Source organism: Engraulis encrasicolus, chromosome 2 (genome assembly GCF_034702125.1).
Source record: "Engraulis encrasicolus isolate BLACKSEA-1 chromosome 2, IST_EnEncr_1.0, whole genome shotgun sequence".
NCBI classification, from domain to species: Eukaryota; Metazoa; Chordata; class Actinopteri; order Clupeiformes; family Engraulidae; genus Engraulis; species Engraulis encrasicolus.
In genome coordinates, this window is record NC_085858.1 from 40,050,528 (window position 1) to 40,070,527 (window position 20,000).

Below are 20,000 nucleotides of genomic sequence, written 5' to 3' on the forward strand. Positions count from 1 at the left end.
AACTGTTTACTGTTTGCAAAGTGTGCCCATGGCTCAATACCCCACTCAGAGACATCTAAGATGGGACAGGATGTTTTAATTGTCCCCCTGAGAAAACTTGGACCTTGCACATCTGTGCATGTACAGAAAATGAACTTTAAAATATACTTTTATGGCCCTGCTGTGGCTCAAGTGTTAGGGCACTGTGCTGCTACACCGGCAACCCAGGTTTGATTCCGGCCTGGCCCCAGCCCCGGCCGACCCTTCCCCGTCTCTCTCTCTCCCCACTTGCTTCCTGTCTATGTCACTGTCTTATCTTAAAAAAGGTCCAAAAAGCCCCAAAAATATGTTTTTAAAAAAAGTATACTTTGATAAACTGAAAATATTCCAGTTTAGTCTGAAAAAGTTTGATATCCTTTCTAGTGTTCTGGAAGTACATGGTTTAAGTACACTTGTATAATGAACTTTATCTTCCTCCATTTTATGAAGGAAGCTAATAGTTCACTTGAATACTATCCTGTTTGCTAAGGGGAAGCCTGTGCCACAGCTCAACATCACCCCACTCCCTGAGGTCTGAGCTGGGACATGGGACGACCTTAATTATCCCCCTGAGAATCCCCAGGGAATCCCACTGGGTCGTGAACATCTGCAAACTCTTCCTTCCTCCGCACTGGAAATTACCATCACCAACCACTACAGCACCATTAAAAATACATTTGTAGCAGCACGCCCACCATTGAAGCTGTGAGCTTTAGTTTTCATCGAAGTTGGTGTTAATGTGTAGGTCTACGTTCAGGCGTGTGCGTGTACAGGGGCATCGCCAGAAATGTTGGGCCCCATGAAAGATTTGAATTTTGGGCCCTTGTCAGTGCTGGTAGTGCTTGGGCCCTTAGAATCTGTAACACCTTTCCCCCCTTGTGGCATCCATGCGTGTAAATGTCTTTCACCATGTAACTGAGCTGGTTTGAGAGAGTTTGTCTAAGACACTGTCTTGCTCAACAATGCCTGAACTACAGGCAGCAGAGCTGGTTTGAGAGGTCAATGAGTTTCCTCAAGTCACTGCTCTCACTTGTCTACATAGTGGGATAATCAAGGGAAACTCAGGACAATGTATGGACCCCCTCCACTCTATGGATACAAAATAGTGAACTAAACCAAATATAAAATCCACTGTTTTATGACGGCTTAAACGACACCGTTACATTCACCTTTTCCTGCCATGTGTTGTTTATTATCCATTTTAACAGGTATTCAAATTTGTATTGTATAATACAATATCAATGTGTTAAACTGATGCGATTACACATAACCTTTTAACGCACAGACACCACTAAAGACAAGGGCTGAGTGATTGTGATGTGACAGTGATGGCCCACTTTCCCAAAAATGTGGCACTGCTCTGACAAGACCAGATGCTCACTCAGCTGTCAGGCCCTGTGTAAATGAAAATAAGATGAACAGCCATGCAGGGGAATCGCTTCTCTCCTCCAAAGAGTCAGGGTCGTTTCGAGGCATTTGGTGCCCTAGGCAAAAAGGCATTTGGGGCCCTAGGCAAAAGGCATTTGGGGCCCTATGCAAAAACCTTTTTTCTCTTTAAACCAGGGGTCCCGAAACTTTTTTTCTCTGGGGGCCACATTATCGTTCCTGGCTGTGATCAGGGGCCAGAATAGATCATGTGGGCCATAATTTCTAGCACAAAATAGTTCATCATTATAAGTGATTTGCAAAAGAAGTGAGTATTTCACATGTTGTTCAATTTGAAATACCACAGGTATTGCTTTTAATCTCTAATAACCATGTAAAAATAACAAGGAAAGGTTAGAAAATATGATGATTGACAGTTTATGAGTGATACAATTGAAATGGTAGGCCTGCTTACAGTGAGATGAAAAACTATCAAGACAAGAAACTTCTGGTTATTCACACTAGGTTACTGAAAATTAAATTGTAGGAAGGCCTGTTGATAAACAAAATAAACATTAAAAACATATATTTTATCTTTTTTTCTCCGTAAGGATTGCTTCTTTGGGCCAGTTCAAATGGTTAGGTGCAGAGAGGTGGAGGACCGGTCAAAGGGGCATGGCGGGCCGCATCCGGCCCCCGGGCCTTAGTTCGGGGACCCCTGCTTTAAACTATTGGTGAGCGCATCTCTCAACACAGAATTTGATAGCAGATATCATTGCACTTTTCGGTCAATGAAATTAGTGAGGCTTGGCCTCACACACAAACTGTCATTCGAATACAAGTACATATCCAGCCCTCACCAGGGGAGGGGGCCTTGGAGCTGGGGCCCCTTGGCAATTGCCTAGTTTGCTTGCCTGGTTGTGTTAGGCCTGCATAGAGCCCCATTCCGTTCTGCTGTGCTCAAGTGTCTTCTTTACTGTGTGATGGTATGTTTGCCTTCAAAGTGATGATGGACCTAAACAATATGGCGTGGAGAGAAGGGGCCCCCTGGACTGAGTTGAACACAAAAGACATGGTACATACAGAAACATGTGCACTATACACATTTTTTTTCACAAACACTGAATACACACCATTACATGCACAAACGTCTTCACCAACATGGCATACACATACACGCGTGTATGCAAACACGCACGCACACGAACACACATGCACGCACACACCTGTCAGTTGTCGTCACCAGGTTCTACCATCTGTTGCTCTGTATACCAAATATACTTTTAAAAATACCCCAAAAAAACAACTTACAAAAAATCATAGGGTATTCTTGCACTGTTGCTTCAAGTTACCAAAAAACAGGGTCTTCTTGCACCGTGGCTCCTGGTAACAAACACCATTTCACGCCATTTACCACAAAATCGCATCGCAGCCGTACCTAATGTCCTTTTACAACGCCCCAAAAATAGAGACGTGTGGTCGTTGGTCTGTCTTTCGCTGCTGTGCTACAGTATGTGGCTGAGGGCCAGGGCAGGGCATGGGAGAGTTGCCTATCTATTGCAGCATGGGGTGAGAGAGCCAAGTGCACAGCAGCCTCTATGACACATTACATATTCGCTCATCATTACCTCACCCTCCCTGGGGGACGGCAGACAGACACCTCAGGGGACACCCAACGGCCCACTGCGGCTCCGCAGGGGCTCAGCTTCGACTGGGCCCGGGACTACATCATCTGAAACGGCCCCCTTCTCAATACATTCAGGGTTCCCACACATTTATCATGAACAAATTCAAGCACTTTTCAAGCACCTTCAAGCACCACATTTTCAGTTTTCCAGCATCTGTGATAGGTTGCGGAAAGGGGGTGAGGGGGTCCTCCCCCAGAAAATGTTGTGTTTTAAGATGCAATTTCTTGCATTCTAATCAATTTTAGGGTGTAGAATGGCAAATCCCATCTGACATCTCCCTCCCTCAGATTTTTTATGTACCTGGACAATTTATTTCTATTATTTGGCTTACTGAGTTTGACTTGACAAAAATTTCAAGCATTTTCAAGCACTTCACCACAAATGCAAGCATTTTCACAACCTTGAAAACACTTCATTGAAATTCAAGCATTTTCAAGGAATTCAAGCACCAGTGGGAACCCTGTACATTCGATGTAAAGGGGACCCCATTCTGGGGACCCTCTATCCCTGGGCCGGGGACAAGTGATGCGTGACGGCCCCACCCGCAGCAGCAATATGCAGCATGGCTAGCTGTCCTGTCCTGTCCTGTCCTGTTGAAGAGCAGGGAGGGAGTCTTTAGATATATTAGCACAAGAGATTAAGATTTTATCCAGGCAGGGCGTGGAGACAGCGCGGTTAGAGAGAGAGAGAGAGAGAGAGAGAGAGAGAGAGAGAGAGAGAGAGAGAGAGAGAGAGATAGAGAGAGAGGGAGAGAGAGAGAGAGAGAGAAAGTAGAGCGAGGTGAAGGGAGTGGTGGTAACGGCTGGGCCGCCGACAGGAGAAAAGACAGAAGAGGGGAAGTCGAGGACAGAAAGAATCCAGACAGATGCGTTAACTGAGAAACAAAGAAGGAGGAGACGAGTCATTGCAGAGAAAGAGAGAAAGGAAGGATGACAGAAGAATAGAAGAAAATAGGATGGAGGAGAGCTCTGGGAGCAAGGTCAGAGAAAGTGATGGGAAATGAAACGTTTAATCTGTCAAGAAATAACAATAGTAGAGACATATAAGAAGATAGATACTGTGTAGGGCCCTTTGTGTAGGGCAATTTTAACAAGGGAAAATTGTGCTTGACCCATCTGCGATTACACATAGGCTATAAATGGGGAGCAGTGAGTAATGAAGACATGTGTGAATGAACACCTGGAGCAATAGGCCACAGCCACATGCTGTAGTAGGTTACTCCAGAAAGAGAGGCCTGCTCATCTACTCCCACCGATCCACATTTGTCCTGCCTGCCAGCATTGGGATTTGACCTATACGGTAACACTTTAGAATAACTACCCAAAAGAGCTTTATAAACACTTTGTTAGCAGCATTTAATAATAATTAGGCCGGTAGGGCACTCGTCTGCCATGCGGCTGACCGGGGTCGTCCGATTCCTGGCCCGGGTCCTTTGCCTACCCCTCCCCATCTCTCTCCCACTCATTTCCTGTCCTACTCCTCACTATCTTGTCCTAATAAAGTTGACCCCCCCCCCCCCATTTTTTAGAGTGTTAGGTAGGTGGTAGGTGTTTCAGTCTACTTGCTGAATTTTTTAAACGTTTTGCCAGAGCGTTTGCTCCAGTTTGCCAGAGCGTTCGCTCCAGTTAGTTTTCGTTACCATTTTGACAGACATGAAAGTCGTGTTATCATAAATGAGACAAGGCTTGATGAAGGGTAGGGAAGGGGGATGGAGAGACTATTTGGACAGCTGTGATGAAACACATGTGAGTGATTTTTAAGAGCATTCCGCATTCCTGGCAGTCATCTGCCCCTGCCGTTCAACAGCAGCTATCATGAGTTTGACAATTTGCCATAGCAAAGAATGCAGCTTTCCTGGACATATGCAGTTATGTGCGCGCACACACACACACTTCCACATGTAAAGTATGAGTGCAAAGAAACACAATTGGCAGCCTATTTTATGTAAAACATTATGTGGTGAACAACATATTTATAAATATTGTACACCTAAATGCTATGGTGGTACAGTATCCTTTTTAATGACTCGGGACAGCAGACAGGAACTGCCCTGGGGAAACTCGGACAGATACATATTGAATACAAAGACTGTGTGTATTCACTGAAAGGTCTCATTACCCCCTCACCACCTAACCTCAATGACTCTCTAAAACAGAGATTACCGGTAGTAATGCAATCTAGTGTGCACGTGTACGGGGAGAGAGACAGAGAGTGAGACAGACAGAGAGCAGGAGCGAGAGAGACAAAGATTAGGTTTAGAAATCTATTGGCTATGAAAGCAAAGGCTTGTTACTCTTCAATTCATAATTAGTATGAACAGTACTATACTGTTGTACAGGGATGTCTTGATTGACCCAGCAATGAATGGCCTCTAGGACTTGGTAGCGCACAGCCACTGTCACAGTGACACCTGTGGGACAACATCGGTATTACAGGCTCTGAGCCTGTTGCTACCTCTACTCTGGAGTAAATGTAACGTTTTCATAACACAAAGTACTGTTTTTAAGTTGACAGCCAAATCACACATCGTGTTTTATCACAAAGATATTGTTTTGAAGTTCTGTACATTTTAAGTCTGCTTTACACAGCTGTTTAACATTCGAGTGACTCTCATTGCCATGTGATTTTGACTGCAAGTTGCCTAAGTACACCTGAATGTTCAAAGTCATGTTTTTGTGTTTTCTGATTTTCACTTAACATGACCTCTGTAGCCTATGAACCCAATACAGAAAAGAGTCAATATATACACAGGCGTTGGATCTACAGTATGTCCACAAAATAATATCCTTGCTTTTTTTCTTTATTCATTTCCACAGCACACATTCAGAAAAAAAGGAATATCTGGTCATATTGACAACAATAAGAAATCTGTTTCACAAGTTTTTACTTAAAAAGCCTCTGTGTTACATCATTTATATACAATACAGGCGACTGGTTCTTGGACGAGGGCCATTTTGCTCCTTAGACAAAATACTTTGACATGTTGGGGTTTTTTTTTCTAAAGGTAAACTATTCCAAGTAACATAACGGGGCTATGTCCACAGCCACTCCCTTGCCAATGATGCACTTGCCTCCATAGTTATCCTGTAATCGACCCAAACATACATTTTTTATTTCCTAAAACAAAACAAAAAACACCCAGTGATCACATAAACATGGTAAATCACATAATTAATTAACAAATGTTTTCATTCAGACTGGGAAACAACAGTGCAAATGGCTCTGGACCTAAATGAGTTGTTCATGATAACAGTTCCTCTCCTCGCTACTCATCTGCATCATCAAACTGCCCCTCTTCAACAGGCGAGATGCCTGATGCTGCCTCTGGACTAACGCAATACGCTGGTGGCGCGTGGTGACTCATCGGGTTGTAGTGGTGTTCAGGGGGCTTGCGGTCGGCCACATAAAATGGCATTTTGTACAGGGCCTCTTCTATCGACAAATCCTCTGGCCCTGAGGAGTTAAGACGAAAAGTTGAGCCAAAGATCAGAGGTGTCAAAAGTAAAAGTAAAAAAAAGAAACAGAGTTTCCTTCCAACATAACTAACTTATCTGAGTAACTGGTAGACCTGTGACTTGTCTTACGATCAGCTAACTCTGCACTGGTCGGATCAAGTTTTTGGTGGGTCCTTGTTAGGTTTTCAGTGTTTTTCAGTAACAACACAGTCTATCTATCTCATTAGGTACAATGGTGTAAATGGTGTAACAGCTATGTAATGCCATGTGCTAGTGTGGTAATTACACCACAATAGTAATTTTACTTGTGACACCTCTGTCAAAGATCCTCCAATTAGAGTAAGATATATCAAAGCCCATACTTTTCCTGGATCCCTAGCGTCAGCTGAACGCCCCTCTGGGACACCTTCAGTTAAGAAATCTTTGGAGACTTTAGATTGAGAGTAAATGGAGTTGAAAATAAATGGAGACGTCTTATGCAAGCGGTCAATGACCGCCACAAAAAGAGAAGACGGAGGGGACAACGCCCCCCTAGGAGACCGAACTTGAGCATACTCTTTTGCATTGGATAGACAAAGTTTGGGGTATCTTATTCGAATAGACGAATCCTTGGTTTAGAATTACGCTATGGGCAACCAGGGACTTGAAAAAAAAAAAAAAAAAACAAGAGAATGTGAGCGGAAATCTTAGTGCAGGCAGGTGCTGGACCTCACAGACAAACAACTGAGAAGAAATGATAATGGTCCACAACTCAGCCGTGGCCTAGTGGTTAAAGAGTTGGCCTTTCAATCTGGGGGTTGCAGATTCGAATCCCCCCTGACCTCTCCCTACATCTCCATCCATGGCTGAAGTGCCCTTGAGCAAGGCACCTAAACCCACATTGAAAGCGTCAGCTAAGTGTAATGTAATGTAATGTAATGTAACTCAATGTTCCCATAATATTAAAAGCATTTGAATTAGGAGCATTGAAGAGTGTTGTGGACCTTTATTTTTCTATTCAGCTAACAGGGATATATGTCATACCATAAGTTAGAGTAGGCCGTAAGACTTTATTTTAGGGCTCCCAGGTTAGGCACTAAGAAGCCGTTTACACATAAGTTATATGGATATTTTTAAATAAACACATTCGTTTTATAATGCGCATTTCAAAACTCCCATTTAGCGGGCCAAGAAACACCTGTCACAATGGAGTTTTACATTTCTATCCACATGTTGTGTTTACATGTAAACAGATTGAAAACAATAACCGCATTTAAAAATATCCTCATGTGTGTAGTAACTAGCACCCTAACACATGCCTAATAATTACTGCCTGACCTGTAACACGTGTTAAGTAACATCAAGGGTAATATTATTGGCAAACAACAATAAATTAAATGCACACCTAATAATGACTAATCACAAACTCAGAAATAAAACATTTACACCATTAATGTATAGCAACAAGAGTTGGGCATGAAATGTGGAGTGTCACAGGAATAGAATGGGTCCAGGCCAATGAAACAGCTCACACTCATATGCAACACGATCTGTGTAGAGCATTTGAACTACCATATGTGATGGGAAAGTTTGTGAAGTGTTGAAGTGTAACTATGAGTATTAAGTGCATGTATTTGCATGCACAATTTTAGTCCTTTTTTCCCACAGAAATGTTGTAGTTCGGCCTGCTACTTAGTTCCAGATTTAGCTTTTGGCCCTTAGTCAAATTTGAGTTTGACACCCCTGACTTGTACAGTTTGGGCTGGTTTAGTGGCTAACATATTGCATTTATAGCAGGCCTATAAAATAGTGTTACCAAATAGGGTATAGTACACATCCCTTAGTAAAATGCATGACCTACCATAAGGTGAATTAAGCTGCCTTATTTCCTCCTCCCAGTCCTCTTCTACAGCTGGTGTTGGTGGTCTCTGGCAATGCTGGTGCATCTGGTCCATAAAGGGCGGCTGCTCACTCTCTTCCTTGATCTGCTCTACACCGCTGTCCTCTTCATCCGACCACTGCCAGTAACTACCTGGATAGTTGACCATTCCTGTGCCGTCCCTTCTGTCAACAATATACAGTATTGTAGTATTGCTACATTACTATAGCTAAATACTGTTGTATGGCACCATAGAGCCGCTTTGGATTTGCGCCTCCCAAACTAGTGTTTAGAAGCATGCGACTGGAAGCTTAGCTGAGAGGTGTCATCATCAGCTCAACTTAGGTCAATTTTAAGCACGCACACAGAACAGCTTGCCTGGTTAACACCAGACCTAATCACAAGTGATGTCTTTCAGATCGAAACGATTGTGTAGAACTAAAGAGAGTAGCCTATGGGAGTTCCCAGGCTACAGGACAGCTGCTTTGCCCGGACAAAGTTTACTCAAAGCCCCCCCATGCATGCAATCGATGTAATAAGGGGACCCAGGTCTGAGCCCTAGGCCCTGGACAACTGACGCTTCTCTTCCCTGATCACAAACGCTACATTTAAGCCAATCAAAGTAACCTAGGGTAGAATCCCACAAGTTAGAAGTTACAATGTTGACTACAGCAGCCAAAGAAAGTCAACATGTCAACCCGGTCGTTTTACGTTTTTTTTCCCTCTTTTCACTCCTGATATTCCTTGTAGCTGCTGGGAAGTCCATTCGGGCTTTGAACACTGAGCAAACGCCGAGACTTATCAAACTGCTAAAGGTATTGCTAAATCATGGTTATAATTAAAGCATAATAATTAAAATGTGTTTGGTGGACGATCGTAGAGTACCAACAATAAGACCGATTTAAATTAGCAAAATAATGACTCATCATGTCAAAGATCAAACAAACCTAAAATTGCTACAAAGTAGTCGAAATGAACCGATGTAGCCGTGGTCGCTTGCCTCGCTCAGCAAGTTTAGGGGTCTGACACACCAAGGCGGTAAAGCGGCGCGGAACGGCCACGGTTTTTACCGGCGTCAGTGAAAATACATTGAAACCTATCTGTCCTTACACACCAACCGGCGGTAGTCGGGCGTCAGCGGCGCGGGAGCCGGCTCCGCGCCGCGCTGCATTTGGAAAATAGAACTCGAGCGTATTTTTCACGCCGGCGACCGGCGGTGTCTCATTCAAATGAATGGCAAAGTAGCATGCTAGCTTTAGCTGTGGGGAGGGTTTTGAATAGGACTGGCCGCGCACGCCGACGCTGTCAGTGTGCAAGGCAGAGAAAAGCACGCCGGCCAAAACTAAGCAGAGAGACCGCGTTCGTCCCGTGACCGTTCCGTTCCGCCTTGGTATGTTTTGGCCCTTACACTTTAGTTCGTCGCTGGCTTTCGAAAAGGCACAAAAAGTTACCTTATCGAATTAGCTGAAAGGTTCCTCTTCTGCTGTAGGCTATGTTTTCTATAAAAGCAAATGCTCCAACGTTAGACAAAGATCAATCGGACGATTCTGTATGAAGTAAGTTGAAGTAACGGTCACCTACTACCCTGGGAACAGGTGCTAAGAGTTTGAGAAAGCTAATAGGCAGGAGTTTTGTAATTTGTGTCAGCTCCAGCAGATGGCAGCAATTATCAGCAGACCGAGTTGCTGTTAGACCAACTATTCTCAACTCAACACAGTTTTAGAATAGACTTGACAACTCTGCGCAGCCAAAAAAGAAGATTCCATTATGAAGACGACTTTACAGTAAATAAATAATAATAATAAAAAATAATGAATAGTCTAGATAGGCTAAATAAACAAACAAGCACACTTTGTGGGTCTTTGCTTTCCAAAAATGGTGTCAAAAATCTCTGCTTCAAAATCTCTGTGTCAACATTTTGGTTACGTTGAAACAAAAAGAACTTAACAAACATTATGCTTATGGGGCACAAATCTTTATTCTTTTAGATGCAGTGACAGCAGATGCAGAACATTTTTTTCTTCCTTTTTTAAGTACCACAGGGTCACAGACATGAAGAATATTCAAGCATTACCATGATGTAGGCCTAAACCAAACAATGCAATGGATGAGCTAGCATTCCGCCCTGAAATAAAATGAGTATTAACCCTACCTAAAGGGGGAAAAAAACAATAAAACAAAATCATCGTATAATTTGTCAATGGTTCACAGAAAATGCAATAAGCAGGACCACTTGACATAATGTAGGCCTACTTGTCATCTTGGTTTGAAATTGCCACAGGTTGTTAAATGGAATATGATGTACAGTAACCAAGCATGGCTGCATTATGTCTGCATGGTGGTCTGAGTACCATTCATCACATAGTCAAATGAAGTTTGAATAAGAAGCTACTCAGGCATGGCTTGTTACTGGAAGCTGTGTATAGGCTAGGCATCACTTGTCGGAATACAGCTCTGCCACTGTAGTGATCCTCACTCACGTTGACAGTGCCTTGAAACATCGCCAAATAAAATGTCTTCAAATGAATATCTTACATTATGTTCATTTGCACCATACATATATTGATAATCTTGCTGCACTATAGTATCATAAATCTGTATAAAAGACAGCCTTGTCATTTAGCAGGTCTGGTGAAGGGCACATAAATACAAATATTTAATAACTAGTTTCTGTACAACATTTACAATTTATGAAAAATGCTCAGACAAGTTAAGACAGAAATACTGTATGTATATAAAAGCCTCTATGATCAGTCAAATGAATTAGATCAAAAGTAAACAAAAATAAAGTATAACAAAAAAAACACCAACTAGTGCCACTTAAACTTTAAAAGGCACACAAACCATTTTATAAGGGACCAAGCAAAGAAGATGCTCAACATCAAAAAATCATTACAATTTGTGCAACAAGGCAAAACTAGTTTTGTGACGATACAGAACACACCAGTATTAGTAGTAATATCCTAGCTACACAGTTGAATTTAAACACTGTGGTGTACAGAGCCACATCGCCGGCTATCTAAGTAAAATCCAATAAAATCCCGGGCAAAAAGGTGAGAGACAGTAACTCTTGAACTGTAATACATTCATGACATGTACAGTTTACATAGTAATTTCCATTAAGAACTGCCGAGGGCGGTCATCATACACACCCTGACCCCACGTCTACAGTGTCTATTCTACATAGTGATTATCTTAAGTAGTGATTATGGAGCATCATTTATGAACCCTATTCATGAACAAATATGACACTTGTTTTATTATTATTGTTATTATCATTATTATCATCATTGTTGTCTTTCGTGTTAAATCAATTACTGTCTTCTCTTATTGCCATTCATTTATGAGTCTGTTTACCAGGCAGCAGCGTTGACAAGTCACTGAGCTGTGTCTCACATTAGTCTGTTTGGGTAGTGCTAGCAGTACCGTCCTGTTACGACAATGTCATATCATGCTTATGATGCCACTGTCAGGTAAAGTGTTACTATACTATCCATGGTGGCTGTCAGTCACAGGGTATTCCTTATCCTGTCAGACAAGACGCCAGATAAGTTCCGTCTGTCAGGCCTACTGTACACAGTCAACCTGTCCATCAACTCGTCCACGGTCGTTCTGTATCAAACATACATACAGTACTTGTCTGACCCTCAAGCCTCAGTCAAAGCTCCAACATTGTTGATGTAGCATTGTCAAATACCCTAAACAGCTGAGTGGGGGCTGGGGGAGGGTGTGGTCAGTATACCTGGTCTGTGCACCAGAGACATACAGTCCGACCATTATAGCTGCTCATAATTATGTACTGTATGTTTGCATACAGTCAGAGGTGTCATAAACCCTGCCTCAGAAGTAAAAAAAAACCACAGGGGACTTAACTAAGTGAATTGGTCCACATGTCTTGAGTATAGTATCAGTTGGTTGGATGACAATTGTGTCAGGGTTTTCACTTTCTGGACCCAGGACCGACACCTCTGCATACTGTACAGTAGTTATATTCCAGTTGAATTTTAAAATTGAGATCTCCAGCAAATATGCAGGAGGATGACCCCACCCCCACACCCATAACCTCCATCTTATGACCACATACGGTAGACTCAGTGCCATACAGAGGAACACTAGATGCTGCGTTGACCACTCCTTTGTATTGGAACCAATGACTTAAGTCAGATCGACAGACACCATGTTTAGCCAGTGTAATGTTGCCATCAATCGGTGAGAAAGTGACACAAATGATCCTGTAGGTGGCGGTAATACAACATCAAACGAAAATCAGGATACCAGACCAAGACAGTGGCACCCTGGGTTGGGCCAAGAGAAAAGGCCAATCACGGCATCTAGTGCTCAAATTTATGGGCTTAGTGCTCAATTCTTGGGGCCTCCGCACATCGGCTCCGACAGCACTGCGGAGCACTTTCGCTTCTGACAGAATTCCGACCCCCAAACCCAATTTCACACGAACATAGCATTGATAGTCAATGGAAGGCTCAGACAAAATAGAACTCGTCTCTAATCGCTTTCCGACATCCGCGAATGTTCACGGACATCTGCGCCGGTGTGTGGGGTTATATTGGCAACAATGGAATCGAACTTTGGCTGAGCAGTGCTCTGCACTTTGTTGGAGCCGATGTGCGGAGGCCCTTACACAACCTCATGCTGACTCCGTCCGTCACACAGAAGCCTGCATTTTCTTTCAACAGGCTCCTCCCTCCTTACACCATACTGGACTTGCTCTCAACAACATTATTTATAGCTCTGTATGTAAAAATAAACATTTGTTTTTTTCCCATTTTATACACTTAAGCTTTACAACCGTTCTGACTCATGCTTTGCCACAAAATAAAGTACATATCTGACTTTCTTTTCCATCATTTTTTCCGTCTCAAGTCTGCACTTGGTGTACTGTACATCAACGTAACCATTCTTAAGTTGTAGTCTACAAATGCTTTTTTAAAATATGGCCACTTAATCCACTTGTGCTTCAGCAAGTGTGATTACAAGGTTGACTTCCTGTGATTTCAAGGATGCCTTCCTGTTTATCCTCAAAGCATTATGTCTTCAAAGCATAATGTGATCCATTGCGATTAAATACAGGTCATACTAGGCCTTCGTGTGCCAATTTCAGATAGACCATAAAACACTCATTTAAATGTATGGTGTGTAAAATTAGTGTTCTTACTACCAAAAGTTAATTTACTGTTGTTTTCCAATTTAGCTTTCAATCTGATTTATCCTGTCAACAACCACGTGCCTCCCATTTGGTTAGTATGTTACATTTAACATACAATAGGCTATTTTACAGCCTATTCTTTATCCTAATTTCTAATGTTGGTTAAATTTGGAATAACATGGGGTGTTTATGATGCAATTTCTTTTTTCTTTCATATACCCTCTCCTGTTCTTTAGATAGCCCAAGATGGGGTACTTCTCTGCTTGCACGGAGACGCCTTTTGCCCTCTCTTCTCATGCATATACACAAGCTACTGTATGGTGTATAGACTACGCAAGAACACGACACACACACTAACCCCTAACAGTGCTTGCTTGTTGAAACATTACATCCTTTCTCTTATCTCACAAACATACACTAACTCCCTCGTCTGGGATCGTCTGTGCCACGTTAACGTCATACTCATACTCTTGTTCCCACTCCGTATAGCAGCCCAGTTCAACGTTACATGGTAGACTTGTACAAACGACCGGACCTATGCACCTAGAGGTAGTGTATGCGAAACATAACTTAAAAAGAAAAAAGGAAAAAAAAACAGAAAGAAAAGTGAGAATTCAAGTCATGTGTGAGCGAAATGGTTCCAGTTGTAGTCCCTACCAGTTTTCCAGTCTTTTTTTTTTATTTTTTAAATCATCTAAAACTAGTGGGTGGTGCGCACGGTGATGAAACCAAAATGCAAGAACTCAAAAACTGTGTGCATGAGAGGTACCATGTAGTAGTAGTAGTCACTGATGGCAGATTCTGAAGTGTTTTTAAATCTTGCCATGTGATGCAGTTCATGTGTCTGGCCAGCAGAGAGCGCTCTATGTCCACCAGAGAGACACTGACTAGACAGTGGCGTACGTGTACATGTACTGTAGACATGCTGTGGGGGGGGTCCTCTAGTGTTTGATCTCTAAGATGGAGGGGTTGTGGTCCAGGATGGCCAGAATGATCTTGTCCATGTACTGTCTGAGGCGATAGTTGATCTCCTCTTGTTCTTTCAGAGCATCCACAAGCTGTAGGGAAACAGACACAGGTGCAGACAGAGGAAGACAGAGAGAGGGGAAGCGAGAGAGAGAGAGAGAGAGAGAGAGAGAGAGAGAGAGAGAGAGAGAGAGAGAGAGAGAGAGAGAGAGAGAGAGAGAGAGAGAGAGAGAGAGAGAGAGAAGAGACGGAGTGATAAGTTGGGACATACAAACCAGCTTATTTTTGTATACATTTTCAACAAAAATATATGAATTCACACTGTCAAGTATCAAACTTCTGATGACACGTTCACAAACCAATAAACATACAATTAATCCATTCTTTAAAATACTGTACAGACATCTTTTCAACAAAAACTACAGTCTTTTCTCATTAGCCAAATGTCATGGTAGCCAGCCTATTAATCCCCAATGAGCAGATGAAAATGTGTGTGTGTGTGTGTGTGTGTGTGTGTGCACGCGCACTCTTGTCTTTGCGTGTGGGCCAGCGTCTGTGTGTATTGCATTGTGTGTTTCTTCACCTCGTCTCGGGATGCGTTGTCTATCTCGGCGGCCAGAGACTGGGCCTTGGTACTGCAGCTGAACAGGTTCTTTGCCTCGTACAGGCTGAGGCTCAGGATCTGGGCGTTCAGGTCGTCGTTCTGGTCCCGAAGCTTGTGGTTCTCCTAAAACACAACCAGAGGCACAGCCGAGACGTGAGAGATTGTCACCTACTGTAACATCAAGCAATCAAACCAACATTCAAACAAATCAAGCAATCATCAGGAATTACTGTAATAACAAGGTCTGTAGAAAACATGTCAGTTGAAAGATAAAAAACTTTTACATGTCTTAAGGCAAAAGAAAATCATAAGTGTTGAAGGTCTGTACAACTTCGGACTAAAGATCTCATCAGATGTGGTAAATCAACGATATGATTACAGGGCTCTGCTTCACTTGTACATATAAATCTCATTTTTTGTTTTCTCCTGACTGCACGTCCCTGGCTGCGCACAACTCAACCTCTAATTGTTGAAAACCGCTGCCGGTCAAAAAATTTCCTCACGTGGTTGGCTGCCAGTGTCTTGCCCATCCTCACAACACCGTGTTTACAGTATAAACCAAAAAAATCCATCAATACCATCAAATGTCTTTGTTTTGAAAATAGAAAGCTTGCTGCTCAGGTGGCATACTAATTGATCAGCCAAGTTAATTACCTTCACAGCTACAGCACCTGTGCTGCATTATAATGTGCAAGTCACACCTGCCACAAATCGCACCCATTATAACGTACAAGCAGCGACAGGCTTGTAAGGAAGAATGCCTAATTAAGAATTACCCAATTACATTACATTACATTACATTACATTACATTATACTTAGCTGACGCTTTTATCCAAAGCGACTTAATATCAAATAATTTCACATATTTTAACTACAGTTTTGCTGGTTAACATATACGCTATTACAGTACATGCTACTTTTAACAATACAAGATAAGAGTGTTTGTGAGTCATAGGGTGGTCATTATACTCATTTATACTCAGGAGATGGTTTTATCCAAAGTGATGTAGCCTACAATAGAGGACCCAATCAAGGAGCTACTACAGATACAAGAGGAAGAGTACAACAAAGCCGCAATGCTAAAGCAGTCAGAATAGGCCAACAGGGCGGAGTTGGACTTAGTCAAGGCTTAGCTTTGAGAACTCTGCTTTCCAGAGTTTATGGCCCACCATCATGTTTACTGCCAACCAAAGAACATAAAGGGGAAGAGACATTTTGAGGACATGGGTGGCACCATTTTGGAGGACGAAGTGGACGTGGGTTGTGCATGTGCGGTCGTAGACTCATAACGCACGCCGTTCCACCAGTGATTAATAGTCATTGAAAAAACATAACTACCATAGTACTACACCACTACGTCAATACACCGGGTCTTTAGTAATACATTACAACTTGGCCATTCCCATTCTGGGAACAGCAAGTTCATAACGGGGGCCGTGTCTTAAAGGGACACTGTGCAGGAAATGGTCAAAAAAGGTGCTGCAACTATGCTGCACATTGAAACTGGGCTGCCTATTGCTAAATTTGATCTTCACATGAAAGTTTACTAAGTAATAAACAAATATGTTCTAGTATGGTCCAAGTACAGTCATTTTTGCAGCTAAAAATGGCTATTTTTGGAAATTCAAAATGGCGGACCATGGAGAAGATCCCCCTTTTCATGTATGAAAAATGCAATTTTTCCAGTCATAATGACTACCTAGAATTTGATGGCGGTGGTAAGTATTCATGAAAAAGGTAACATTAGTGAATGGGTAGCATGAATTCTGGAAATAAACAACAAAAAATCTCACACAGTGTCCCTTTAAGGGGTTAAACTGGGAGAACGAGCGAAGACGAGAGAAGTGACTTCCATTACTCCTGAAATGGAGGCTGAGATGGCGTCTGGCAGTGAGCTTCCTTGCCATACTCATGAACGGCGTGACGTGTTTCATGTGCGTTACGCCTTTTTATGGGGGAAAACATGGGGGGAAAGCCAATGCAAGTCAATTGGTGGTGTTGGGAAAGAATAAACGAAAGACAAGGACCTGTAGACTAGCGTTGTTCACGCTCAACATGCCGAAAACGTGTTGTGTTGCCGGCTGTTCAAATAATATAGGCAAACAGCCATGGCTGAAGCATGGCCTGTGTTCATTTAGGCTAGCCAATGTAGCATGTAAGTTAATGAGACATTCGGTTTGATTTCTCCCATAAAGGGGCTTAACGCACATTTACGAGCAAAGTACCCGGATGGCCGTTCAAGCATATTCCACTTCCGTTAGTCCTGAAATTACTGTCAGCTGTGGGGTCAGTGAAGCTACCTGTTTGAGGCGCTTGACTTCGTGCTCCATCTCGATCTCACGGGTCTTGGCGTTGTACTCTGATAGGCCGGCTGCTGAGCCTCGGTTACGCCCCCTCTCCGCCTCCAACTTGAACAGCTGTAAGTGCTCCAACTCCCGACGCAAATCTTCTATCAACTACACACACACACAAACACACACACAGACACACACACACACACACACACACACACACACACACACACACACACAGACACACACACGCGTATAGACAGACAGACAGAGGGGCAGAGATCGGTCAACATTTTGTTTACAACTACACTTAAAAAATTATAACCACATCTAAGCTGGCCTGCTAGAATTAACATCAGCATATGTTAATGTAGTGATGACATCGTAATGTATGAGATATGCAGAACAAACACACAAAACATTTTTGTACATTGCATGACATGACAGGAGTCACAATGTGTGTGTGTGTGTGTGTGTGTGTGTGTGTGTGTGTGTGTGTGTGTGTGTGTGTGTGTGTGTGTGTGTGTGCGTGTGTGCGTGTGTTTGTGTGTGTGTGTGTGCGTGTGTGTGTATGTGTGTGTGTTTGTGTTTGTGTGTGTGTGTGAGTGAGCGTATATATGAGTGTCAGTGTGTGTGTGTGTGTGTGTGCGTGTGTGTGTGTGTGTGTGTATTTGGGTGAGCGTGTTTGTGTGTGTGTGTGAGTGTGTGTGTGTGTGTGTGTGTGTGTGTGTGTGTGTGTGTGTGTGTGTGTGTATATGGGTGAGCGTGTTTGTGTGAGCGTGTTTGTGTGTGTGTGTGTGTGTGTGTGTGTGTGTGTGTGTGTGTGTGTGTGTGTGTGTGTGTGTGTGTGCAGTGGCGTAACTATCGGTAAGCAGGGACTGCAGTTGCTTACGGGCCCACGAGCTCTCAGGGGCCCCCTTGCGGACGCCTAGTGGGCCCCCATTGGTACTGGGAACTTGAATGTCTCTGCACACGCAGAAAATTCCCCGACAGCTCTTCTAGTGTTTAGATGTTGACCGGACCGTTTCTATATCACAACAGATGCCACCATCCAACATGATGGTGTGCCGTTTAAACACGACACCAATGGCAAAGCCATGCTACTATTAATACTGTGCTAATAACTTTGTTTAGTTCATTAGACGGTTCTTTAAAAATACAGTCATATAATATGTTTCAAACTGCAATGAATATCTTAACAATATGGTGTATTTGAGTCTTTTATTTTTTTTACATTACGACTTGGAATTATGGGTTATGATGAACTGATTGAACATGTTACGTAGCCTACGTAACGTGCGTGCATACAGGAAGAACTTTGGTGCAACGTGCAAGACGTCACATCACGTTAGACATAGAAGAAATCTGATCATATTATCTAAACTTTAACAATGTGTTGGCGACGATGGATAACAAAAAGAAGCACCGGAGCGGATTTCAAAAAAGAAAATGGAAAGAGGAGCTGCTGGAAGAACTGAAAAAAACTTCCAAAAATAAACTCCTTTCAAAGAGCCGCAGAGGGAAAGGTGGACGTTGTTCCTGCTAGCTACAGTGAAGATTGCGACCAAGAAGAGAACTAATGACAGAGGGGGGCTGTGAAAGTATCTAGCCCCCTTGTTGTGTTAGAAGCAGGGGGTCTGACTCTGACAGTGACAGCTCGTTACAGAAGATGACAACCTGGCCGGCTCAACACCGACGAGGGAGCACCCAACTGATATGGGACATTTCCCCGACAGCCTTGATGCAGACGTGAAATGAAAGGGGAAAGAACAAGCAAAAACAATGTTAGCACGCCACATATCCAGCTTGCTAGCCGCGGTGCGTGTGGTTGAACTGTGGATTTAAGTCAAGTGGAATAATTGCGAGAAACCCTGAGATCAAGACAGCGTTTTATGGTAAGGACATTTGGTTATTAATTTTGCCGGCCGTGGCATAATGAGTTGGGTTTATTTTGCCTGGTGCGATTGTTGTCACAAGCCTGAAGTTGTCACAAGCCCGTTTTGAAGTGTGTTTGGCTAAATTGTTATTGCGCTATGTAGACGGACTCGGATGTTGTAACATTCTTTTTTCAAATTTCGTGCGCTTTAAATCGGTACCTGTGCTCGTCATGTTCTGTTTTTACATGTCTTCATGAAGACTTTGGAAAATCTCCATATATGGCATTTCAATGCAGATATGCCAAAACGACAGAGGAGTAGGCTACTGCACATTCGTTGAAGGAAGGGGTGGTGCTTGAAAAGATATCGGTTGTAGTTATGCATTTGCGTGAATGTTTCACAGACATTTCAGACACAAGCTTAACCTGCAGCTAGTGTCAATGTATTTGAATGATTAGTACTGTGCCTAGCAATGACTGCATATCTGTCTGAAAGACTAACAATTAGTCTCTTGAGTTTCATTTTGGCAACATAGGAGGAGTTTTAGTGGGTTCCTGGATTGGTCTGTCGCGCGTCTGTGTGGTCACTTTGCAGGTGTAAAGTGAACCTTTTAAATGCACTCAAATACACTGAGGTTTGGCTCGTCTGATTTTTTTCGGGGTTTTATGATTACTGCCTACGTCTGCCGTCACCTAGGCCTACGTGTTTTCGTG

General features: G+C 42.9%; 1 protein-coding gene across 3 annotated transcripts in view; it reads right to left on the bottom strand.

Annotated features, from left to right (window-relative positions):
* Nucleotides 1-10,343: 10,343 nt before the first annotated feature.
* The window catches only part of rab11fip4a (RAB11 family interacting protein 4 (class II) a), a 53,232-nt gene continuing 43,575 nt past the window's right edge, over nucleotides 10,344-20,000 (bottom strand). For 2 of the 3 annotated variants that reach the window (XM_063188532.1, XM_063188543.1), the window contains exons 11-13: nucleotides 17,420-17,575; nucleotides 15,098-15,241; nucleotides 10,344-14,606 (exon numbers count right to left, since the gene is read on the bottom strand). In XM_063188532.1, coding sequence (XP_063044602.1) covers nucleotides 14,490-14,606; nucleotides 15,098-15,241; nucleotides 17,420-17,575 — 417 coding nt within the window. In that variant the 3' untranslated portion in view covers nucleotides 10,344-14,489. The remainder of the gene's footprint in view (nucleotides 14,607-15,097; nucleotides 15,242-17,419; nucleotides 17,576-20,000) is intronic. The other variant, XR_010032675.1, reaches the window with a different exon arrangement.